Here is a 26,838-nt window from a genome sequence, read left to right as displayed (position 1 = left end):
GGAGAGAAAGGAGGAGAGACAGGGGGAGAGACGGGAGGAGAGACACGGGAGGAGAGACAGGGGAGAGATGGGAGGAGAGACAGGGGAGAGACGGGAGGAGAGACGGGAGGGGAGACGGGGGAGAGACGGGAGGAGAGACGGGAGGAGAGACAGGGGAGAGACGGGAGGAGAGACGGGGGGAGAGACAGGAGGAGAGACGGGAGGAGAGACGGGAGGAGAGATGGGAGGAGAGACGGGAGGAGAGACGGGTGGAGACGGGAGAGAGATGCAAAAAACAAACCAGACACACACCGGACACAAAGACTCGTCACTGAGTGTCTTACCTCCAGGTTCTGCATGTAGCCTTCCTGCGGGTCACACAGCAGGGAGGAGATCCGGTGGTTGTGTCTGAGGCAGCGGGTGCTGCTGTCCCTCCACACGGGGAAAATCTGCCGGATCACTGTCATACGCCCCAGTGCACTGTGGGTAAGCTCCAGGATCTCCGTGTCGCTGATTTCCTGTAGGAGGCGGGACAAAGGGAAGGTTACTGACCTTATGACACCAGGAGGAGACTGACTCTTCACACGCTGTCCAGGTAAAGTTCACTTGATGAACTAATGTTTACATCACTGTTAATTAGGATCCGTGATCCTGCAGGCGTCACACAAACAGACTTCAGGATTCTTAGAGGCCATTAAAAGGTTTCCTGTATTGATGCACATGTTTAATTGCTTTAGCGTTTATAAACCCAATTATGTTCCTGAGGTGCAATTATAGATAACCTCAATGTAACTCTAAAAGCATTACAATTATCTATGAATATTATTATTGTGCTTTATGACATCAAACATAAATAAAATCCGAGAGGTAAAGAGCAAAACACCTGTAAACAAGGGCAGCTTATTTATTGTGGAGGTTTGAAAACATGTTGTTAAAGAGTTTAGAGTTAAAACAGGTTTGATACCTCGTCTTCTTACTGCTGCCGAGAGATTCAGAGTCTCCTGCGTCTGCTGAGACGTCTTTACTGTGAGTCCACTGTCCTAATCAACATGAAGTGTGTGTGTGTCAACTGTCCTCAACAACATGAAGTTTGTGAGTCCACTGTCCTCATCGACATGAAGTGTGTTTCCACTGTCCTAATCAACATGAAGTGTGTGAGTCCACTGTCCTCAACAACATGAAGTGTGTGAGTCCACTGTCCTCAACAACATGAAGTGTGTGTCCACTGTCCTCATCAACATGAAGTGTGTGTGTCCACTGTCCTCAACAACATGAATGTGTGTCCACTGTCCTCATCAACATGAAGTGTGTGTGTCCACTGTCCTCATCAACATGAAGTGTGTGAGTCCACTGTCCTCAACAACATGAATGTGTGTCCACTGTCCTCATCAACATGAAGTGTGTGTGTCCACTGTCCTCAACAACATGAAGTGTGTGTCCACTGTCCTCATCAACATGAAGTGTGTGTCCACTGTCCTCATCAACTTGAAGTTTGTGAGTCCACTGTCCTCAACAACATGAAGTTTGTGAGTCCACTGTCCTCATCAACATGAAGTGTGTGTGAGTCCACTGTCCTCATCAACATGAAGTGTGTATCCTCTGTCCTCAACAACATGAAGTGTGTGTGAGTCCACTGTCCTCATCAAAATGAAGTGTGTGTGAGTCCACTGTCCTCATCAACATGAAGTGTTTGTGTCCACTGTCCTCATCAACATGAAGTGTGTGAGTCCACTGTCCTCAACAACATGAAGTGTGTGAGTCCACTGTCCTCATCAACATGAAGTGTGTGTGTCCAACATGAAGTGTGTGTCCACTGTCCTCAACAACATGAAGTGTGTATCCTCTGTCCTCAACAACATGAAGTGTGTGTGTCCACTGTCCTCAACAACATGAAGTGTGTGTGTCCACTGTCCTCATCAACATGAAGTGTGTGAGTCCACTGTCCTCATCAACATGAAGTGTGTGAGTCCACTGTCCTCATCAACATGAAGTGTGTGTCCACTGTCCTCATCAACATGAAGTGTGTGTGAGTCCACTGTCCTCATCAACTTGAAGTTTGTGAGTCCACTGTCCTCATCAACATGAAGTGTGTGTGTCCACTGTCCTCAACAACATGAAGTGTGTGTCCACTGTCCTCATCAACATGAAGTGTGTGTCCACTGTCCTCATCAACTTGAAGTTTGTGAGTCCACTGTCCTCAACAACATGAAGTGTGTGAGTCCACTGTCCTCAACAACATGAAGTGTGTGTCCACTGTCCTCATCAACATGAAGTGTGTGTGAGTCCACTGTCCTCATCAACTTGAAGTTTGTGAGTCCACTGTCCTCAACAACATGAAGTGTTTGTATCCACTGTCCTCACCAACATGAAGTGTGCGTGTCTACTGTCCTCAACAACATGAAGTGTGTGTGTCCAACATGAAGTGTGTGTCCACTGTCCTTAACAACATGAAGTGTGTGAGTCCACTGTCCTCAACAACATGAAGTTTGTGAGTAAACTGTCCTCATCAACATGAAGTGTGTGTCCACTGTCCTCATCAAGATGAAGTGCGTGAGTCCACTGTCCTCATCAACATGAAGGGTGTGTGAGTCCACTGTCCTCAACAACATGAAGTGTGTGAGTCCACTGTCCTCAACAACATGAAGTGTGTGTCCACTGTCCTCATCAACATGAAGTGTGTGTGTCCACTGTCCTCATCAACATGAAGTGTGTGTGTCCACTGTCCTCAACAACATGAAGTGTGTGTGAGTCCACTGTCCTCATCAACATGAAGTGTGTGAGTCCATTGTCCTCATCAACATGAAGTGTGTGAGTCCACTATCCTCAACAACATGAAGTGTGTGTGAGTCCACTGTCCTGATCAACATGAAGTGTGTGTGAGTCCACTGTCCTCATCAAAATGAAATGTTTGTGAGTCCACTGTCCTGATCAACATGAAGTGTGTGAGTCCACTGTCCTCATCAACATGAAGTGTGTGTGTCCAACATGAAGTGTGTGTCCACTGTCCTCAACAACATGAATTGTTTGGGTCCAACATGAAGTATGTGTCCACTGTCCTCAACAACATGAAGTGTGTATCCTCTGTCCTCAACAACATGAAGTGTGTGTGTCCAACATGAAGTGTGTGTCCACTGTCCTCAACAACATGAAGTTTGTGTGTCCAACATGAAGTGTGTGTCCACTGTCCTCAACAACATGAAGTGTGTGAGTCCACTGTCCTCAACAACATGAAGTGTGTGTCCACTGTCCTCATCAACATGAAGTGTGTGTGTCCACTGTCCTCATCAACATGAAGTGTGTGTGTCCACTGTCCTCAACAACATGAAGTGTGTATCCTCTGTCCTCAACAACATGAAGTGTGTGTGTCCAACATGAAGTGTGTGTCCACTGTCCTCAACAACATGAAGTTTGTGTGTTCAACATGAAGTGTGTGTCCACTGTCCTCAACAACATGAAGTGTGTGAGTCCACTGTCCTCAACAACATGAAGTGTGTGTCCACTGTCCTCATCAACATGAAGTGTGTGTGTCCACTGTCCTCATCAACATGAAGTGTGTGTGTCCACTGTCCTCAACAACATGAAGTGTGTGTCCACTGTCCTCATCAACATGAAGTGTGTGTCCACTGTCCTCATCAACTTGAAGTTTGTGAGTCCACTGTCCTCAACAACATGAAGTGTGTGTGAGTCCACTGTCCTCGTCAACATGAAGTGTGTGAGTCCACTGTCCTCATCAACATGAAGTGTGTGTGTCCACTGTCCTCAACAACATGAAGTGTGTGTCCACTGTCCTCATCAACATGAAGTGTGTGTCCACTGTCCTCATCAACTTGAAGTTTGTGAGTCCACTGTCCTCAACAACATGAAGTGTGTGTGAGTCCACTGTCCTCGTCAACATGAAGTGTGTGAGTCCACTGTCCTCATCAACATGAAGTGTGTGTGTCCAACATGAAGTGTGTGTGTGCAACATGAAGTGTGTGTGCACTGTCCTCAACAACATGAATTTTTTGGGTCCAACATGAAGTGTGTGTCCACTGTCCCCAACAACATGAAGTGTGTGTCCTCTGTCCTCAACAACATGAAGTGTGTGTCCACTGTCCTCAACAACATGAAGTGTGTGTGTCCACTGTCCTCAACAACATGAAGTTTGTGTGTCCACTGTCCTCATCAACATGAAGGGTGTGTGAGTCCACTGTCCTCAACAACATGAAGTGTGTGAGTCCACTGTCCTCAACAACATGAAGTGTGTGTCCACTGTCCTCATCAACATGAAGTGTGTGTGAGTCCACTGTCCTCATCAACTTGAAGTTTGTGTGTCCAACATGAAGTGTGTGTCCACTGTCCTCAACAACATGAATTGTTTGGGTCCAACATGAAGTATGTGTCCACTGTCCTCAACAACATGAAGTGTGTATCCTCTGTCCTCAACAACATGAAGTGTGTGTGTCCAACATGAAGTGTGTGTCCACTGTCCTCAACAACATGAAGTTTGTGTGTTCAACATGAAGTGTGTGTCCACTGTCCTCAACAACATGAAGTGTGTGAGTCCACTGTCCTCAACAACATGAAGTGTGTGTCCACTGTCCTCATCAACATGAAGTGTGTGTGTCCACTGTTCTCATCAACATGAAGTGTGTGTGTCCACTGTCCTCAACAACATGAAGTGTGTGTCCACTGTCCTCATCAACATGAAGTGTGTGTCCACTGTCCTCATCAACTTGAAGTTTGTGAGTCCACTGTCCTCAACAACATGAAGTGTGTGTGAGTCCACTGTCCTCGTCAACATGAAGTGTGTGAGTCCACTGTCCTCATCAACATGAAGTGTGTGTGTCCACTGTCCTCAACAACATGAAGTGTGTGTCCACTGTCCTCATCAACATGAAGTGTGTGTCCACTGTCCTCATCAACTTGAAGTTTGTGAGTCCACTGTCCTCAACAACATGAAGTGTGTGTGAGTCCACTGTCCTCAACAACATGAAGTGTGTGTGAGTCCACTGTCCTCATCAACTTGAAGTTTGTGAGTCCACTGTCCTCAACAACATGAAGTGTGTGTGAGTCCACTGTCCTCATCAACTTGAAGTTTGTGAGTCCACTGTCCTCAACAACATGAAGTGTGTGTGAGTCCACTGTCCTCGTCAACATGAAGTGTGTGAGTCCACTGTCCTCATTAACATGAAGTGTGTGTGTCCAACATGAAGTGTGTGTGTGCAACATGAAGTGTGTGTGCACTGTCCTCAACAACATGAATTTTTTGGGTGCAACATGAAGTGTGTGTCCACTGTCCCCAACAACATGAAGTGTGTGTCCTCTGTCCTCAACAACATGAAGTGTGTGTCCACTGTCCTCAACAACATGAAGTGTGTGTGTCCACTGTCCTCAACAACATGAAGTTTGTGTGTCCACTGTCCTCATCAACATGAAGGGTGTGTGAGTCCACTGTCCTCAACAACATGAAGTGTGTGAGTCCACTGTCCTCAACAACATGAAGTGTGTGTCCACTGTCCTCATCAACATGAAGTGTGTGTGAGTCCACTGTCCTCATCAACTTGAAGTTTGTGTGTCCAACATGAAGTGTGTGTCCACTGTCCTCAACAACATGAATTGTTTGGGTCCAACATGAAGTATGTGTCCACTGTCCTCAACAACATGAAGTGTGTATCCTCTGTCCTCAACAACATGAAGTGTGTGTGTCCAACATGAAGTGTGTGTCCACTGTCCTCAACAACATGAAGTTTGTGTGTTCAACATGAAGTGTGTGTCCACTGTCCTCAACAACATGAAGTGTGTGAGTCCACTGTCCTCAACAACATGAAGTGTGTGTCCACTGTCCTCATCAACATGAAGTGTGTGTGTCCACTGTCCTCATCAACATGAAGTGTGTGTGTCCACTGTCCTCAACAACATGAAGTGTGTGTCCACTGTCCTCATCAACATGAAGTGTGTGTCCACTGTCCTCATCAACTTGAAGTTTGTGAGTCCACTGTCCTCAACAACATGAAGTGTGTGTGAGTCCACTGTCCTCGTCAACATGAAGTGTGTGAGTCCACTGTCCTCATCAACATGAAGTGTGTGTGTCCACTGTCCTCAACAACATGAAGTGTGTGTCCACTGTCCTCATCAACATGAAGTGTGTGTCCACTGTCCTCATCAACTTGAAGTTTGTGAGTCCACTGTCCTCAACAACATGAAGTGTGTGTGAGTCCACTGTCCTCGTCAACATGAAGTGTGTGAGTCCACTGTCCTCATCAACATGAAGTGTGTGTGTCCAACATGAAGTGTGTGTGTGCAACATGAAGTGTGTGTGCACTGTCCTCAACAACATGAATTTTTTGGGTCCAACATGAAGTGTGTGTCCACTGTCCCCAACAACATGAAGTGTGTGTCCTCTGTCCTCAACAACATGAAGTGTGTGTCCACTGTCCTCAACAACATGAAGTGTGTGTGTCCACTGTCCTCAACAACATGAAGTTTGTGTGTCCACTGTCCTCATCAACATGAAGGGTGTGTGAGTCCACTGTCCTCAACAACATGAAGTGTGTGAGTCCACTGTCCTCAACAACATGAAGTGTGTGTCCACTGTCCTCATCAACATGAAGTGTGTGTGAGTCCACTGTCCTCATCAACTTGAAGTTTGTGTGTCCAACATGAAGTGTGTGTCCACTGTCCTCAACAACATGAATTGTTTGGGTCCAACATGAAGTATGTGTCCACTGTCCTCAACAACATGAAGTGTGTATCCTCTGTCCTCAACAACATGAAGTGTGTGTGTCCAACATGAAGTGTGTGTCCACTGTCCTCAACAACATGAAGTTTGTGTGTTCAACATGAAGTGTGTGTCCACTGTCCTCAACAACATGAAGTGTGTGAGTCCACTGTCCTCAACAACATGAAGTGTGTGTGAGTCCACTGTCCTCGTCAACATGAAGTGTGTGAGTCCACTGTCCTCATCAACATGAAGTGTGTGTGTCCACTGTCCTCAACAACATGAAGTGTGTGTCCACTGTCCTCATCAACATGAAGTGTGTGTCCACTGTCCTCATCAACTTGAAGTTTGTGAGTCCACTGTCCTCAACAGAATGAAGTGTGTGTGAGTCCACTGTCCTCGTCAACATGAAGTGTGTGAGTCCACTGTCCTCATCAACATGAAGTGTGTGTGTCCAACATGAAGTGTGTGTGTGCAACATGAAGTGTGTGTGCACTGTCCTCAACAACATGAATTTTTTGGGTCAAACATGAAGTGTGTGTCCACTGTCCCCAACAACATGAAGTGTGTATCCTCTGTCCTCAACAACATGAAGTGTGTGTCCACTGTCCTCAACAACATGAAGTGTGTGTGTCCACTGTCCTCAACAACATGAAGTTTGTGTGTCCACTGTCCTCATCAACATGAAGGGTGTGTGAGTCCACTGTCCTCAACAACATGAAGTGTGTGAGTCCACTGTCCTCAACAACATGAAGTGTGTGTCCACTGTCCTCATCAACATGAAGTGTGTGTGAGTCCACTGTCCTCATCAACTTGAAGTTTGTGTGTCTAACATGAAGTGTGTGTCCACTGTCCTCAACAACATGAATTGTTTGGGTCCAACATGAAGTATGTGTCCACTGTCCTCAACAACATGAAGTGTGTATCCTCTGTCCTCAACAACATGAAGTGTGTGTGTCCAACATGAAGTGTGTGTCCACTGTCCTCAACAACATGAAGTTTGTGTGTCCAACATGAAGTGTGTGTCCACTGTCCTCAACAACATGAAGTGTGTGAGTCCACTATCCTCAACAACATGAAGTGTGTGTCCACTGTCCTCATCAACATGAAGTGTGTGTGTCCACTGTCCTCATCAACATGAAGTGTGTGTGTCCACTGTCCTCAACAACATGAAGTTTGTGTGTTCAACATGAAGTGTGTGTCCACTGTCCTCAACAACATGAAGTTTGTGTGTTCAACATGAAGTGTGTGTCCACTGTCCTCAACAACATGAAGTGTGTGAGTCCACTGTCCTCAACAACATGAAGTGTGTGTCCACTGTCCTCATCAACATGAAGTGTGTGTGTCCACTGTCCTCATCAACATGAAGTGTGTGTGTCCACTGTCCTCAACAACATGAAGTGTGTGTCCACTGTCCTCATCAACATGAAGTGTGTGTCCACTGTCCTCATCAACTTGAAGTTTGTGAGTCCACTGTCCTCAACAACATGAAGTGTGTGTGAGTCCACTGTCCTCGTCAACATGAAGTGTGTGAGTCCACTGTCCTCATCAACATGAAGTGTGTGTGTCCAACATGAAGTGTGTGCGCACTGTCCTCAACAACATGAATTTTTTGGGTCCAACATGAAGTGTGTGTCCACTGTCCTCAACAACATGAAGTGTGTATCCTCTGTCCTCAACAACATGAAGTGTGTGTCCACTGTCCTCAACAACATGAAGTGTGTGTGTCCACTGTCCTCAACAACATGAAGTTTGTGTGTCCACTGTCCTCATCAACATGAAGGGTGTGTGAGTCCACTGTCCTCAACAACATGAAGTGTGTGAGTCCACTGTCCTCAACAACATGAAGTGTGTGTCCACTGTCCTCATCAACATGAAGTGTGTGTGTCCACTGTCCTCATCAACATGAAGTGTGTGTGTCCACTGTCCTCAACAACATGAAGTGTGTGTCCACTGTCCTCATCAACATGAAGTGTGTGTGAGTCCACTGTCCTCATCAAAATGAAGTGTGTGTGAGTCCACTGTCCTGATCAACATGAAGTATGTGTGAGTCCACTGTCCTCATCAAAATGAAGTGTGTGTGAGTCCACTGTCCTCATCAAAATGAAGTGTGTGTGAGTCCACTGTCCTCATCAACATGAAGTGTTTGTGTCCACTGTCCTCATCAACATGAAGTGTGTGAGTTCACTGTCCTCAACAACATGAAGTGTGTGAGTCCACTGTCCTCATCAACATGAAGTGTGTGTGTCCAACATGAAGTGTGTGTCCACTGTCCTCGTCAACATGAAGTGTATGAGTCCACTGTCCTCATCAACATGAAGTGTTTGTGCCCACTGTCCTCATCAACATGAAGTGTGTGAGTCCACTGTCCTCAACAACATGAAGTGTGTGAGTCCACTGTCCTCATCAACATGAAGTGTTTGTGTCCAACATGAAGTGTGTGTCCACTGTCCTCAACAACATGAAGTGTGTATCCTCTGTCCTCAACAACATGAAGTGTGTGTGTCCACTGTTCTCAACAACATGAAGTGTTTGTGTCCACTGTCCTCATCAACATGATGTGTGTGAGTCCACTGTTCTCAACGACATGAAGTGTGTGTGTCCAACATGAAGTGTGTGTCCACTGTCCTCATCAACATGAAGTGTATGTCCACTGTCCTCAACAACATGAAGTGTGTGTGTCCAACATGAAGTGTGTGTCCACTGTCCTCAACAACATGAAGTGTGTGAGTCCATTGTTCTCAACAACTTGAAGTGTGTGTGTCCACTGTCCTCAACAACTTGAAGTGTGTGTGTCCACTGTCCTCAACAACATGAAGTGTGTGTGTCCACTGTCCTCAACAACATGAAGTGTGTGTGTCCACTGTCCTCAACAACTTGAAGTGTGTGTGTCCACTGTCCTCAACAACTTGAAGTGTGTGTCCACTGTCCTCAACAACATGAAGTGTGTGTGTCCACTGTCCTCAACAACATGAAGTGTGTGTGTCCACTGTCCTCAACAACATGAAGTGTGTGTGTCCACTGTCCTCAACAACTTGAAGTGTGTGTGTCCACTGTCCTCAACAACATGAAGTGTGTGAGTCCACTGTCCTCAACAACATGAAGCGTTTGTGTCCACTGTCCTCAACAACATGAAGTGTGTGTGAGTCCACTGTCCTCGTCAACATGAAGTGTGTGAGTCCACTGTCCTCATCAACATGAAGTGTGTGTGTCCAACATGAAGTGTGTGTGTGCAACATGAAGTGTGTGTGCACTGTCCTCAACAACATGAATTTTTTGGGTCCAACATGAAGTGTGTGTCCACTGTCCTCAACAACATGAAGTGTGTATCCTCTGTCCTCAACAACATGAAGTGTGTGTGTCCACTGTCCTCAACAACATGAAGTTTGTGAGTCCACTGTCCTCATCAACATGAAGGGTGTGTGAGTCCACTGTCCTCAACAACATGAAGTGTGTGAGTCCACTGTCCTCAACAACATGAAGTGTGTGTCCACTGTCCTCATCAACATGAAGTGTGTGTGTCCACTGTCCTCATCAACATGAAGTGTGTGTGTCCACTGTCCTCAACAACATGAAGTGTGTGTCCACTGTCCTCATCAACATGAAGTGTGTGTGAGTCCACTGTCCTCATCAAAATGAAGTGTGTGTGAGTCCACTCTCCTGATCAACATGAAGTATGTGTGAGTCCACTGTCCTCATCAAAATGAAGTGTGTGTGAGTCCACTGTCCTCATCAAAATGAAGTGTGTGTGAGTCCACTGTCCTCATCAACATGAAGTGTTTGTGTCCACTGTCCTCATCAACATGAAGTGTGTGAGTCCACTGTCCTCATCAACATGAAGTGTGTGTGTCCAACATGAAGTGTGTGTCCACTGTCCTCGTCAACATGAAGTGTGTGAGTCCACTGTCTTCATCAACATGAAGTGTTTGTGCCCACTGTCCTCATCAACATGAAGTGTGTGAGTCCACTGTCCTCAACAACATGAAGTGTGTGAGTCCACTGTCCTCATCAACATGAAGTGTGTGTGTCCAACATGAAGTGTGTGTCCACTGTCCTCAACAACATGAAGTGTGTATCCTCTGTCCTCAACAACATGAAGTGTGTGTGTCCACTGTTCTCAACAACATGAAGTGTTTGTGTCCACTGTCCTCATCAACATGATGTGTGTGAGTCCACTGTTCTCAACGACATGAAGTGTGTGTGTCCAACATGAAGTGTGTTTCCACTGTCCTCAACGACATGAAGTGTGTGTGTCCAACATGAAGTGTGTGTCCACTGTCCTCAACAACAATTAGTGTGTGTGTCCAACATGAAGTGTGTGTCCACTGTCCTCAACAACATGAAGTGTGTGAGTCCATTGTTCTCAACAACTTGAAGTGTGTGTGTCCACTGTCCTCAACAACTTGAAGTGTGTGTGTCCACTGTCCTCAACAACTTGAAGTGTGTGTGTCCACTGTCCTCAACAACATGAAGTGTGTGTGTCCACTGTCCTCAACAACATGAAGTGTGTGTGTCCACTGTCCTCAACAACTTGAAGTGTGTGTGTCCACTGTCCTCAACAACATGAAGTGTGTGAGTCCACTGTCCTCAACAACATGAAGTGTTTGTGTCCTCTGTCCTCAACAACATGAAGTGTGTATGTCCACTGTCCTCAACAACATGAAGCGTTTGTGTCCACTGTCCTCAACAACATGAAGCGTTTGTGTCCACTGTCCTCATCAACATGATGTGTGTGAGTCCACTGTTCTCAACGACATGAAGTGTGTGTGTCCAACATGAAGTGTGTTTCCACTGTCCTCAACGACATGAAGTGTGTGTGTCCAACATGAAGTGTGTGTCCACTGTCCTCAACAACAATTAGTGTGTGTGTCCAACATGAAGTGTGTGTCCACTGTCCTCATCAACATGAAGTGTGAGTCCACTGTCCTCAACAACATGAAGTGTGTGTGTCCAACATGAAGTGTGTGTCCACTGTCCTCAACAACATGAAGTGTGTGAGTCCATTGTTCTCAACAACTTGAAGTGTGTGTCCACTGTCCTCAACAACTTGAAGTGTGTGTGTCCACTGTCCTCAACAACATGAAGTGTGTGTGTCCACTGTCCTCAACAACATGAAGTATGTGTGTCCACTGTCCTTAACAACATGAAGTGTGTGTGTCCACTGTCCTCAACAACATGAAGTGTGTGTGTCCACTGTCCTCAACAACTTGAAGTGTGTGTGTCCACTGTCCTCAACAACATGAAGTGTGTGAGTCCACTGTCCTCAACAACATGAAGTGTTTGTGTCCTCTGTCCTCAACAACATGAAGTGTGTATGTCCACTGTCCTCAACAACATGAAGCGTTTGTGTCCACTGTCCTCAACAACATGAAGCGTTTGTGTCCACTGTCCTCATCAACATGATGTGTGTGAGTCCACTGTTCTCAACGACATGAAGTGTGTGTGTCCAACATGAAGTGTGTTTCCACTGTCCTCAACGACATGAAGTGTGTGTGTCCAACATGAAGTGTGTGTCCACTGTCCTCAACAACAATTAGTGTGTGTGTCCAACATGAAGTGTGTGTCCACTGTCCTCATCAACATGAAGTGTGAGTCCACTGTCCTCAACAACATGAAGTGTGTGTGTCCAACATGAAGTGTGTGTCCACTGTCCTCAACAACATGAAGTGTGTGAGTCCATTGTTCTCAACAACTTGAAGTGTGTGTCCACTGTCCTCAACAACTTGAAGTGTGTGTGTCCACTGTCCTCAACAACATGAAGTGTGTGTGTCCACTGTCCTCAACAACATGAAGTATGTGTGTCCACTGTCCTCAACAACTTAAAGTGTGTGTGTCCACTGTCCTCAACAACATGAAGTGTGTGTGTCCACTGTCCTCAACAACATGAAGTGTGTGTGTCCACTGTCCTCAACAACATGAAGTGTGTGTGTCCACTGTCCTCAACAACTTGAAGTGTGTGTGTCCACTGTCCTCAACAACATGAAGTGTGTGAGTCCACTGTCCTCAACAACATGAAGTGTGTGTGAGTCCACTGTCCTCAACAACATGAAGTGTGTGAGTTCACTGTCCTCAACCTGAAGTGTGTGTGTCCTCTGACATCACACAGAGGAGCTGCTATATTCTGCACCGCAGGTTTGAATAATATCTTTCTGACCTTTAAAGATGGGCTGAACTCAGAGAAACTCTGAAAATATGAATGTGAATATTTCGCCTTCTAGCTTTGTATATTACCCAAAAAGTATTATATTAATATAATCTGGACTGTTGGCAGGAGCTCAACGGCCCAACATTATTTATTATCATGTCAAACCTGAATACAAAATACAGAGAAAACTAAAAAATGTGGAATCCAGCTGGTCTCACTGAAACACAACGTTAAGAATCTGATTCTGTTTTAACTTTAGACATAAAATACATTTTCCCATCAGAAATTCATAATATATTAGTTAAAATACACATTTTATTTGTCTCAGCACCTGAACTGGACGAGCAACATGAAGTTTCTCTCTATCTCAGTATGTTGCATCATAGTGTCAGTATGAGAAAGTCCTAAAATATTTATAACTTATTATGTTTTTTATAGGAAGTTGTTGTCAAAATGTCGTTTTAACAACAATATCCATTTAGAAACTATGTAAACAAATAAATATATCGGACTAAGAAACTACTACACAACAAGATCATTTTGAAAAGAACCGATTTGGTGGAATGAGAATAAAAACGTTTGTTCACTGTTTGATGTGATCTTTGAGGTTTTGAGAGATGAATCAAACTACTCTCTGGAACTTCTTAACCACAAATTGAAGACAGCAGAGGGGCTGAATGTGGAAGCGATATTACAGGTAACAACCTGCATCCAGCGTCACGGGAACCACTGAAGGAGATGAGAGCTTTGGACGACGGCTGTTTCTTAGGAACACGCGAGTGTAACGTAACCTTCAGAGGGGAAGTTAGGAAAGATGTTTAGTGCCAATTATACAGAAGCGACGAGGCTCCAGATGTTAGGAAACATGTTGAGGTGCGAACAAGCTGAAGAACTCTAGAAGTCACTCAGAAAACACAACTGTGGACCAGATGGATTAAAGATGGAGGAAACTTTACTGTTCTTACATCTTCACCACACGAAAGGTTCTTCTTATGTACGGCGGCCACTTTGAGCGTAATGCTAATAGTTAGCATGCTAACATTCACCTTTAACCCTCTGTAACCCAAACAATGACTTTAGTGAGGTAGATTGATGTTCTCCCCTTTAAACTGTTTTTAGCTTCTTAACAAGAAAATAACGTATTCTTTTTCAGATTTCCGGAAAACTGCTTGTTTAAGCATCTAAAAATAACCTTTTTAATTTAAACAAAGTTCTTAGAGTATTAGCCATCCACTGATGTTGATGACGACGCTGTGATCCGAGTTGTTCTTCCTGTTTTCCGAGCTTGGTGACCGAAATATTTTATTATTTATAAATATGTATATCTATATATATATTTGAGGTACAATGGCAATACTTCTCGGGACAAAACTTCTTCTACAACAGAGAATATACTGAAATTGAAACATGTGACTTTCTCCTGTTTGTGTCCCGAGTCAAGCCAAAGGTCAACATTGGCTTTTTAAAAGTTGCGTCTGTAACATGAATAAGGAAACAAACACTTATTTGAATCTAACCACGTAGTTTTGTAACGTTAACCACAACGTGTTCCTCTAAAACTGTCGGACTGTCAGAAAAAAGCAGAACCAGAAGAATGTTTTCTTTTAACGCCACACATGAAACCTGCGGCCTACATTGCCCACAATGCACTGCCAAAGGTTTGGTCAGAGAATGTGGTGACGCTGGTAGCTGCTGATGTTAACCTGGATGATAACGCCACAGCTGTCTCCGGGATCATTATACGAGTTGATCCACCGTCAAATCAGTCTGAACATAAACACAAAGTGAAGTGATGAACGGTGGAACTACAAGCTGCGTATCGACGCCATCGATAAGGACAATTTAATAACTGTGCTTCTCTTTATGTTAATAAATGAGATGAACTCACACTTTGGAGTTCATTTATTATCTGCGTGAATATTTTTCAAACAGAGTTTCAGCTGCTAATCTGCTGGAGGAGCTCCCTGCTCTCATTACCTGCAGTCTAACAAGCCATTCGCCTTTGCTTGGGCTCTGGGCTGACAGGGGGTTGGGGGGGGGGGGGGGGATAAGCAAAAGAGAAGCCGGACAGAGAAACAAGCTTCTGATTTATCCGTCGGTATGGACGGCTGCTTTAACGGCACACCTGGAGCAGCTGGGATGTAATCGGCAGTTGCTTTTTGTTCACAAAGCGTCTCATTTGCATCTGAAAGAGAAGCACTGGTGTCGTTAGCAGCTGATGTCCGCGTCTTCTCATCGACTGGGTTCAATGGTTTCATGGCTTCAGGTAAACCGGTTCCATTTGACATTCAACACTTTTTAAAATACAACCTTTGGAACAAACTGATGTCTTGGATAACAAAGACTTCCTGATTAGAAAAGCATGTGTGACAAGATGTTAAACTGCCTTTTCTTTTGTTTTTCAGGGGCTATTTCCTGGTCGACAGGTCTTTGAATGCACCATGAAGACATTTAACAGAAGCAACATAACAACCTTTACACACCAGAGGAAGTGTATGCATACTATATATATACATATATATATATATATATATATATGTATGTAAAGGCCGATGCAAGTTTTTTAAAATGCAGGAAAATCCGCTAAAAATAGCCAATAGAGTCCTTTGATGTTTAGCATTAGCATGCGCTTTGGCTATTCTTTCTTTGGTCCACACAAACACATGTTCACACACAATAATAAACATCTCGTTGAATTAACTATCGAGTACGGAAGACAACATCACCAACATCTGAACATCACCAAGAGACATTTCTGTGGAGCTTTTCTAAAGTTTTATCTGTAAGTCTCCATCTCTAGATAAATAGCGCTGCAGGTAAGAGGGGGGGGGGGACTGTCGCTGTAAGTTATTACAGATGTTTCCGTGGAGTAAACAAGTGTTGACTGACAGGAGGCAGAAAAAAATGGATTTCAGCTTGTCTGTGGTGACACCTGACATCTGTCTGCACGGCATCACACACGCACGCACGCACGCACGCACGCACACACTCACACGCACTCTCACACACACACACACACACACACACACACACACACACACACACACACACACACACTCCTCTGAGAAGAAGGTTTGTGGCTCCTTGAGTAAAGTAAATGTTGTTTGAATATCTGATTTTGATTTTGTTATAAAAGATGGTCCTCACTTCTCCTTTTACTGCGACGCCTGATGTTTAACTTTATTCATAATTCTTCCTCTCGAGTACTTTTATGTTTGGTGTTGATTGTTACTTCTTCAGGAATAACAGACGCTAATGAGCTTCTTTAATTTACTTGATAATGAATCTCTAAATAGAAACACTTTGCACAGCGCTACTCTTTCTCTGTCCATGTTATTCATTTGGTGCAAAGAACTAATTAACTCATTAACAAGTTATTCTCATTTTATTCTGCTGATTATTTGCTCACTTGAAAAAATTAAAGATGCTAATTATAATTACTAAAGTTAATTTGTTCAAATTGCTTGTTTTATTCAACAGAACCAAACCAAACATCTTAAATAACGAGACGTTTGAGACGCTGGGAGCAAAATGAGATCTTTCATGATAAATAAATGTAGTTTGATGATCCTGAGAAGCTTTCTGGAGCTTTTGGGATCAAAGATCTGGGTTCATGTCGCCGTTAAAGGACTTTAAGGTCCAGACGATATGAAACTCTTCTCAAAAACTTTAAATTTAGTTTTCATCTCGTTTTATTGTGGAACAAATGTCCATCAACAGAGAACTTGTGGATGGATGAATAGAAGGAAAGAAAGAGGTGATACAGTATCATTCTGAATTTCACTGCGCTCACATTTCACATCTGAAAGAAGCACGAAACTCACATTTATCACAGGAAATAATTGGATCTGATCACAAACACGTGTAATGTGCCAAACAAAAGCCCAACAGACGGGAGACTCGGGGGAGTCTGCAACGCGCTCCACTCTTCTGGTTAATTAAAATCTCAAAGTGTAATTAGTTAAATGATGACTTTGTACAAAGCAGAAGGTTTTAAGTGGATAAGGAGGTCTCCCCCCCACCCTCAGCTCAGGTAATTGGCAGGAAGTTGTCTGGATATCACAGAACAGATGATTTACCAAGAAAACAACCAGAACTCTGGTGCTGTCACTTCCCCCCCCCACTCAGTGCAGTCTCACCCCCAGCAGGAGAGCCGCCCACGCTGTCGGATACGCGGCGAGGGGTCAGAGAACAGAAAGCTCCCAGCTTGTGTTTCTACCCCAGATAACGGCTTCTTTTTGTCTTCGTCTACACAAACACAGGAACATGTTCTTGAACTCATTCAGCTTCTTATACTTTTTGACTTCACAGTGACTGTGCAGCCGTGTCACCTGCTCCGTATTAGGTCTCGGCCTGTTCGTTAGATGTTTTGTGTTGTGTTTGTACTTCCTGTTTTATTTTGTTAATTACCTGTTCTCTGTTGTTTCTACTTCCTACCCCCAGGTGTTCCCAATCTGCTCGTTAGTGTCCTCACCTGTGTCTCGTTCCCTCTCACTTCTTGGTGTGTGTATAGAGTCTGTTTTGTTTGTCTCTCGTTGCCAGTTCGTCTTCGTACTTCGATGTCAAGAGTTCCAGCATTAGTCCCGTCTTCCTGATTCTTGTTTCCCAAGTGTTTGATTCCCCGGCTTCCTCGACCTTGTTTCCGTGACTCGATTTTGCCCTTGCCTGATCCTTGTCTGCTGTGCTGTTACGCTGAGTATCTGCCCGTGTACCAAACCTGTTTCCGTGACCCGACTCTGCTCCTGGATTACCCCTTGATACTTTGTATGTTCAACTGTCTATGCGTGTACCATAGCAACTGAAAAGTTTTCAGTAAAGACCAGTTCCATTCAACGTTTATCTGCCTCTGTGTCGTGCAATTGAGTCCCACCTTCCTTCTGTCTTGATCGTACCGTTACAGTCCGGGTCAAACTCGCTGTGATTAAAGCAGGAGAAACGATTTGTACAACCTTCAGGTGTTCAGGCGTCCTGTGATCTACACACAGTTTTATTCATGCTGCGTGAAGAAGACACGGGTCGGGTTCACACCATCAGGTCAGTGCAGTGTGTTTGATTTAAAGAGCGAGGACATTTGAACTGCAGTTCGGTGACCTGAGGATCTCATCGCTGCTCTTTGCAGATGATGTGGTCCTGATGGCGTCATCGGTCTGTGAACTTCAACAGTCACTGGATCGTTCAGCCGAGTGTGCAGCGGTTGGGATGAGGATCAGCACCTCAGAATCTGAGGCCATGGCTCTCAGCAGGAAACCAGTGGATTGCCTACTCCTGGTAGGGAATGAGCCATTACTCCAAGTGAAGGAGTTCAAGTACCTCGGGGTCTTGTTCGCGAGTGAGGGGACGATGGAGCCAGAGATTGGTCGGAGAATCGGAGCAGCGGGGGCGGTATTACAGTCACTTTAGCGCACCGTTGTGACGAAAAGAGAGCTGAGCCAGAAGGCAAAGCTCTCAATATACCGGGCGATCTTCGTTCCTACCCTCACCTATGGTCATGAAGGCTGGGTCATGACCGAAAGAACGAGATCACGGGTACAAGCGGCCGAAATGGGTTTTCTCAGACGGGTGGCTGGCGTCTCCCTTAGACATAGGGTGAGAAGCTCAGCCATCCGTGAGAGACTCGGAGTAGAGCCGCTGCTCCTTTACGTTGAAAGGAACCAGTGGTTCATCTAGTAAGGAGCCACCTGGGCGCCTCCCTAGGGAGGTGTTCCAGGCACGTCCAGCTGGGAGGAGACACCGGGGAAGACCCAGGACTCGGTGGAGAGATTATATCTCCTCACTGGGAACGCATCGGGATCCCCCAGTCGGAGCTGGAGGATGTGGCCCGGAGAAGGGAAGATTGGGGTTCCTTACTGGAGCTGCTGCCCCCACGACCCAACCCTGGATAAGTGGTAGACGATGGATGGATATTTGAACTTTGTAGGCACCAGATAAAAGCCTGAAGGTGCCTGAAGGTGCCCGGAACTGTCTCAGTCCTCTCAGTGTGCTTTATTAGGAGCGAGAGCGTCACCGTAAAGCAACCTGCAAATAAAACGTCTTGTGCCAGAAGGACTCGGCAGCAGACGAAGCAAAGTCCAACAAAACAAATTGAACATTTGATTTCTTCTGCAGCCAAAATCTGTGATCTGGCAGGATGAGCTGCCAAACATGTTAAATATTCTTCTTTACAAGTGTAGTTAAAAAGGTTTGCGTGTCACGGGGCAGGTGGACATGTGGCAACATGTATATTAAATTGATGAATAAACTGTTACAATTGTGTTTTGTACATGTACAGGACTGTCTCAGAAAATTAGAATATTGTGATAAAGTTCTTTATTTTCTGTAATGCAATTTAAAAAAACAAAAATGTCATACATTCTGGATTCATTACAAATCAACTGAAATATTGCAAGCCTTTTATTATTTTAATATTGCTGATTATGGCATACAGCTTAAGAAAACTCAAATATCCTATCTCTAAATATTAGAATATCATGAAAAAGTATACTAGTAGGGTGTTCAACGAATCACTTGAATCGTCTAATTAACTCGAAACACCTGCAAGGGTTTCCTGAGCCTTGAAAAACACTCAGCTTGGTTCAGTAAACTAAATCACAAGTATGGGGAAGACTGCTGATCTGACTGCTGTCCAGAGGACCATCATTGACACCCTCCATCAGGAGGGTAAGACACAAAAAGAAATGTCTCAAAGAGCAAGCTGTTCACAGAGTGCAGTTTCAAAGCACATCCACAAAAAATCTGTTGGAAGGGGGAAATGTGGCAGGAAACGCTGCACAACCAAGAGAGATGACCGCAGCCTTAACAGCATTGTGAAGAAGAGTCGCTTCCAGAATTTGGGGGAGCTTCAAAGACAGTGGACTGAAGCTGGAGTCCAGGTATCAAAAGCCACTGTTCACAGACGTGTCCGGGAAATGGGCTACAATAGCCGTATTCCCATGGTCAAGCCACTTCTGAACTCAAGACAACGGAAGAAGCGTCTGACTTGGGCTATGGAAAAGAAGCACTGGACAGTTGCAGAGTGGTCCAAAGTCCTCTTTTCAGACGAAAGCAAGTTTTGTATTTCATTTGGAAGTCAAGGCGCCAGAGTCTGGAGAAAGGCTGGAGAGGAGCAAAATCCAAGTTGCTTGAAATCCAGTGTGAAGTTCCCACAGTCAGCGATGGTTTGGGGAGCCATGTCAGCTGCTGGTGTTGGTCCACTGTGTTTCATCAAGCCCAGAGTAAATGCAGCTGTGTACCAAGAGATTTTAGAGCACTACATGCTTCCGTCTGCTGAAAAGCTCTATGGAGATGAGGAATTCATTTTCCAGCATGATCTGGCACCTGCCCACAGTGCCAAAACCACCAGTAACTGGTGTACTGACCATGGCATTACTGTCCTCAATTGGCCTGCCAATTCCCCTGACCTGAACCCCATAGAGAATATGTGGGGTATTGTGAAGAAGAAGCTGAAAGACACCAGACCCAACAATGCTAATGAGCTAAAGGCCGCTATTGAAGCATCCTGGGCATCCATAACACCTCAGCAATGCCACAGGCTGATTGCCTCCATGCCACGCCGCATTGATGCAGTAATCCGTGCAAAAGGATTCCCAACCAAGTACTGAGTGCATTAATGGACATTTTCAAATGTTTGATTTTGTTTTGCTGTTATAAATCTTTTTTTTACTTGGTCTGAGGAACTACTCTAATTTTTTGAGATAGGATTTTTGAGTTTTCTTAAGCTGTATGCCATAATCAGCAATATTAAAATAATAAAAGGCTTGCAATATTTCAGTTGATTTGTAATGAATCCAGAATGCATGACATTTTTGTTTTTTTAATTGCATTACAGAAAATAAAGAACTTTATCACAATATTCTAATTTTCTGAGACAGTCCTGTATAGGTGTGATTGTGTGAGCTTCTTCTCCGCAGGACATGCACTTTGTAGAAGCAGGAAGCGGGAAGATAAACAATGTTCTGCTGTGGACACATAAATACATCAATATCAGTTTAAGTGTATTATTTTTATATATATATATATATATGTATGTATGTATGTATGTATGTATGTATGTATGTATATATGTATGTATATATATGTATGTATGTATGTATGTATGTATGTAGATAGATATATATAATATTAGATAGATATAGATATATTATATATAGAGATAGATATAGAGGTGGGGTATATATAGATGAGGATATATATATATATGATGGATATATAGGTAGGTAGGAATATGTCATATATATATATATATATATATATATATAGAGGTGATATTGTAGAGGAGGGATGTACCCCGTTAATATATATGTATTATAATATATATGTATATATATGTGTATATATACATATATATGTATATATGTATATGTAATATGTATATATATATGTACTTATATATGTATATATATATGTATATATATATGTATATGTATTATATGTATATATGTAATATATATGTGTATATATATGTACTATATATATGTGTATATTATATGTATATGTATGATATATGTATTAAGATATGTGTATATATATAGATTATATGTGTATAGATATATATAATATATATATATATATATATTTATGTGTGTCTCTATATATATATATATATTCTATATATATTATATCTTATACTATCTATATATCTGTGTGTATATATATTGTGTTTATTATTCATCTAATATCTGTGTGTGTTATCTCTATATCTATATATATGTGTGTTATCTATCTGTATCTCTGTGTTGTTCTATATATGTGTTCTATCTATACTAATTCTATTATCTTATATTCTCTAATATTCCCCCCCTATATATATTATATATCTGTGTGTACTATATATATATCATATATATATTTATGGTGTTCTATTATCTATCTATGTGTGTCTCTATATATATATATATATGTGTGTATATATACTGTTCTATATTATCTGTAGTATGTATATGTGTTATATTTATACCTCATATATCTATATCTTATTCATATATTGTATATGTGTATATATATATATTTATTGTGTGACTTTGGTGAATCCCAACTAACCTTTCAAAACACCTGAATTGGTGTCGCATGTTGTGAGTGTCTTACCTCGTTCACAAACACCCAGTGACTGTCTTTGGAGGCCAGGTTTGTTTCCACCGCCTACAGACACAGGGAGAGAGACAGGGAGAGAGACAGGGAGAGGGGCAGGGAGAGAGACAGGGAGAGAGACAGGGAGAGAGGCAGGGAGAGAGACAGGGAGAGAGGCAGGGAGAGAGGCAGGGAGAGAGACAGGGAGAGAGACAGGGCAGAGAGGCAGGGAGAGAGACAGGGAGAGAGACAGGGAGAGGGGCAGGGAGAGAGACAGGGAGAGAGACAGGGAGAGAGGCAGGGAGAGAGACAGGGAGAGAGACAGGGAGAGAGGCAGGGAGAGAGACAGGGAGAGAGGCAGGGAGAGAAGAGACAGGGAGAGAGACAGGGAGAGCAGGCAGGGAGAGAGACAGGGAGAGGAGAGAGGCAGGGAGAGAGACAGGGAGAGAGACAGGGAGAGAGGCAGGGAGAGAGACAGGGAGAGAGACAGGGAGAGAGGCAGGGAGAGAGGCAGGGAGAGAGACAGGGAGAGAGGCAGGGAGAGAGACAGGGAGAGAGACAGGGAGAGAGGCAGGGTTAATAATAAGCTTCTATCCACACAGAACATCATGTATTATTTGGCCATCTTCCTGCGTGTCCTCGATTATATCGGAGCAGCTGCTTTGTCCGCCTTTGTTCTCACTTGTGTTCCTTTTTGTCTGTCGTTGGTTTGAAAAGTTCACCTCCCGAAAAAACAGCTAAGCCTGTATCGTTTCCATGATTGGTTGTCCTGCCAAAATGTCGAGCAACAAAAGCTTTTCAGGGAGAGCAGCGTGAACAGTTTGCACTTATCAAAGCGCCCGGGGCTCGTTTGGTCCTCTGCCACCGTGTGATAATACTAATAACATGCAGCATCCTGCAGATGAGAGCCAAGCATGCAGCTGATAGCAGAGTCCTGTGGGTCGTCCTGCACCAAGCTGGTGCAGGACGTGTCCGCATGGAGCAGCCAACTACTTCAAACACTCCAGAACAATAACTTCATTAGGAAGTTACTTGAAACTATGAAAACTGGTGTGAAAAAAGATTTAAAAACGATCAAGTAATAAAGTTTTCCCTCAAAAGGAAGAGTTACGCTTGAACCAGCAGGCAATTAGCCTAGCTTAGCATAAAGTCTAGCTAGCATGGCTCTCTCCAAGACGACTACACAAACACAAAACCACAGAAAGAGGCTAATGAGGTGTTGTGCATGTGTTAGAGCTGCTGCATTGTATCACAATGTTACAGGACAGTTTATAACCACACTCTACCAGCAGTTATAATGTTATATAATATGAAGTATACTGCACTCAGATCACACATCGTCCTTTAAAGTATCGACGCATGAACCATTTACCAACAAAGTCTTAAATGCAAAACCCAGAAGCTCCAATTAACGTTGTGCTGTACGAGTTCTGACCAGTGAAGTTCTGTTTAAATTCAAATCCAATCACAGAGGCTGTTGTTGGGCCTTCTGAAGCATGTGAAGCTCAAACTAACAAAGTAATTCATCATTATCTGACGCCAGGAGGAAAAGAACAATTTAAAATGATAATATAACAGACAGGAGGGAACATCTGGTACACACACACACACACACACACACAGATCTCCACACAACTTAATGAACAAAACAACATAGAGGGAACACAACCTCTGCACCACAGTGTCAGACAAAGGTCAAGAGGTCAAAGTATTTATTTAATTTATATCCCAAACATCATGTGTTTGCATGGACACACTGATGTCTCCACCTTTAGGTTCCTGACAGGTGAAGCTACAGTCGTGTCGTGTCGTGTGACGAGGTCTCAACACGACCCTTCACGCGGCAGCTGGCGGCTCCGGACGGGAGGATGGCGATGATGAAGGCTGACTCACATGACTGACAGCTACACAAATCGGTGCAAGTAAGAGCGTAGAAAATCATGCAGACATGGCGGCCTGAGGATCGGAGATGTGACTGTAAACACGGCGTCCTCCTCTTTGCACAGTTGGCCTTTTTTATTTTGGCCGTGATACGTGACAGAGCACGGGTCACGACTCGTGATCACTTCAGGTCTGAGGGATGAAGCTGACTGGAGACGCGTGTCCTGTCCTCCGTGTTTCACCAGCTGACAACACTGAGGGATGAACATCACTGTGTTCACCTTCAGTCGCATGCTGCCTTCATGGGGGCTCGCAATAATTAGCGTCTCAAGCGTCTCAAGTAATTAGTTGTTTCTGTCATATTTTGCAGAAACATGGCGGACAAAAGTAAACCTTGCGTTGATGGTAAGAAATGTTTATTAATTCATGTTTTGCATATAAAAATTTTGCTCACCTGTCATCTTTAATATGGTTTTAGTTTGTAACTCTTAGTTTCTGTCCATGTAGAGCGAACTACATTACTTCATTATTAGCATCTGGTAAGTCTCATGCAAACACTGGAAACAGACGTCACCGTGTTGTTTCAACGACTTCTGCTTCAGAGCGTCCGTGTTGTTTCCACATTGAGACGTGAAGCTCATGAACACACCGTAAGAAGTCGTAAGAGTGACTCAGGAAGTGGCCCCATCCGACGCACTACGACACGTGAGCACGCCACGACACGTGAACACACCACGACACCTGGACACCACCTGGACGCACCACGACACCTGGACACCACCCGGACGCACCACGACACCCGGATGCACCACGACACCCGGACGCACCACGACACCCGAACGTACCACGACACCTGGACGCACCACGACACCTGGACGTTCACGACACCCGGACGCACCACGACACCCGGACGCACCACGACACCAGGACGCACCACAACACCCGGACGCACTACGACACCAACATGTTATGATCTGAAACGTTCCTCTTTATGAACAATCACACTGCGAGGTGGTGTTGGGAGGATGATTACACTTCCTGCTCACCTGTCGTACTTTAAGATGTGAAACACACGTGTTTCTGTAGATGCATCAGAGATACAATGTTTACATGCTGACAACAGAAGTCTGTTTGAACAGAAGTTTCTCTGCAGATGTTTGAACTGTTGGGTGAATCCCCCGGAGGCTCGTCCGCCTCACATGGTGCTGATGAGATATTGATCGGCATGAGAGCTGCGAGACGGAATCAGGGTCGAAGCCTGTTGGAGGTAAAGACGAGTCATACTGTTTATTTTCCATTGTTTACTGTGTTCCACTGTTAAATGTAGAACGACCAGCAGCTGTTGTCCTCAATGAACCGCAGGGTTGAGTTGCATCATTGCAAAATACAAAAAAAGTGAATGTCTGTATTTCTTGTAAAGACTCAAAGCCAACGATAAAGAAACAAAGTCCGTCCTCCAGCTGAGAGCTGCCTGACAGGAAGTCGGACAGTATTGAGAGACGCACCGACACATCGTTGGTTTCGTTCTTGAATATTGGGCAAATGGCTAAATGTGTTGAATGTGTCCCACAGACAGCATGTTCAGTTACATAACAGGACATTCTTGCAAATAGATGGAAGTGAAATAATTCTTAATGCTTTAAGATTCAGACCTGGATCTGTGTTTGTCAGAGTCCCTGCTCCATGTGTCAGCCAGCAGAAGAGCTGTGGGATTGCGAGGGGTCCGCTGCAGGGGCATTAGGGAGTTAGCTGGTTTATATCCCGCTCTGCAGGTTTAATAGTCCTGACAACAAGCATTAACATGTGCAGGACATTCACCAGGGACCGGCTGCTTTAACACCGTGTTAATGCAACAGACACGCAAAGTTGACGCTGGGGAACGCACCCCGTGAAACAATGTACTCAGGGCAGCAGGAAGCTGAAGGTGTGTGAAATATACCAGAGGACATCTTTAGATGAAGAGAAGAAGAAATAATAATCACCCCACCCAGGACCATGAATAATGGATGTCAGCTGACAAAGTGAGCTTCCTGTTGGTGCCTCGTCACCTGATCACACATCTCCCCTGAAGAGCGTTTCAATCATCAAGACTCCAATGATTTGATCTGTTTCTTTCTTTGCTCTTTTACTGCTCTCTCATCCTCTGAAGCTGCTGATTTATGTTATTTTTATTTGCGAGCTTCTCCTGCTGTCTCTGTTTGTGATGCTCTATGAATAAAGTTAGAACGATTATATGATGAATGGAGATGTGAGCTGAGCAACACGACCCAACGGTTAAACCTGCCTGGCAACTACAGATTAGAGAAATACCTAAATCACGGTTAAAACAATATTAATTGCACATCTGTGACATCGCCCCTCACTTCCTGCCTCGCCACATGAAGGACAAAAACAAAGGGGAAAGAACCTTTTGAAAAGTACTTGAAGGCAAAGCTTTAATGACTTCCTGATTCAACGCTTAGAAACACATGAAGTACTTCAGCAGGTAGAACCGGAGAACAAAACTGCCCGATCCGAGCGGAGTGTGTGAAATGTGTGTGCAGCGTTGCAGATAAAGACGTCTCCTGGATTCTACCTGTGTGCATCATCAAGACATGTGTAACTGAAAGGAGATCCCGGGGCAAACACAGCACGTTGAGTGGAATATTGTTCCCACGTGGCCCAGAAAACGCCTCAGGTTCCCCAGGAGGAGCTGGAGGAAGTGGCTGCACAAGAAATGTGTGTGCAAACCAAGACACCGAGAATGAAGCAGTTGAACAGAGAATATCTGAGGAAGGTTGTGGAAGATTGAAATATCTTAAACTAGATTAACTACGTCAGTCCCAGTCTGCGCCCTGAATGTCTCATCTAGCACTAACCCTGAGCAGGTACGATCCCAGACCACCAACTACGTCACTGACTTTGCTGAAACTGGATCATATTTATGGAGAAAATGTTTTGTGACGGACAGAAAGCTAACATTAGCTAACATTAGCTAACATTAGCTTGGTGTTAGCTAACATTAGCATGGTGTTAGCTCTTGTGTTGCACAAAGTTTCTGATATCAAATGCACGTGTAGCATTACAGCCG

The 26,838-nt window shown here is 44.2% G+C and overlaps 1 protein-coding gene across 1 annotated transcript in view; it reads right to left on the bottom strand.

The window, feature by feature from the left end:
* The window catches only part of LOC115024424 (glutamate receptor ionotropic, delta-1-like), a 198,116-nt gene that overhangs the window by 64,809 nt on the left and 106,469 nt on the right, over positions 1 to 26,838 (bottom strand). The window contains exons 3-4 of the mRNA XM_029455944.1: positions 21,906 to 21,959; positions 324 to 497 (exon numbers count right to left, since the gene is read on the bottom strand). Coding sequence (XP_029311804.1) covers positions 324 to 497; positions 21,906 to 21,959 — 228 coding nt within the window. The remainder of the gene's footprint in view (positions 1 to 323; positions 498 to 21,905; positions 21,960 to 26,838) is intronic.

The sequence above is a fragment of the Cottoperca gobio genome, chromosome 19, assembly GCF_900634415.1.
Source record: "Cottoperca gobio chromosome 19, fCotGob3.1, whole genome shotgun sequence".
Classification (NCBI taxonomy): domain Eukaryota; kingdom Metazoa; phylum Chordata; class Actinopteri; order Perciformes; family Bovichtidae; genus Cottoperca; species Cottoperca gobio.
This window is presented reverse-complemented; position numbering and strand designations above follow the sequence as displayed.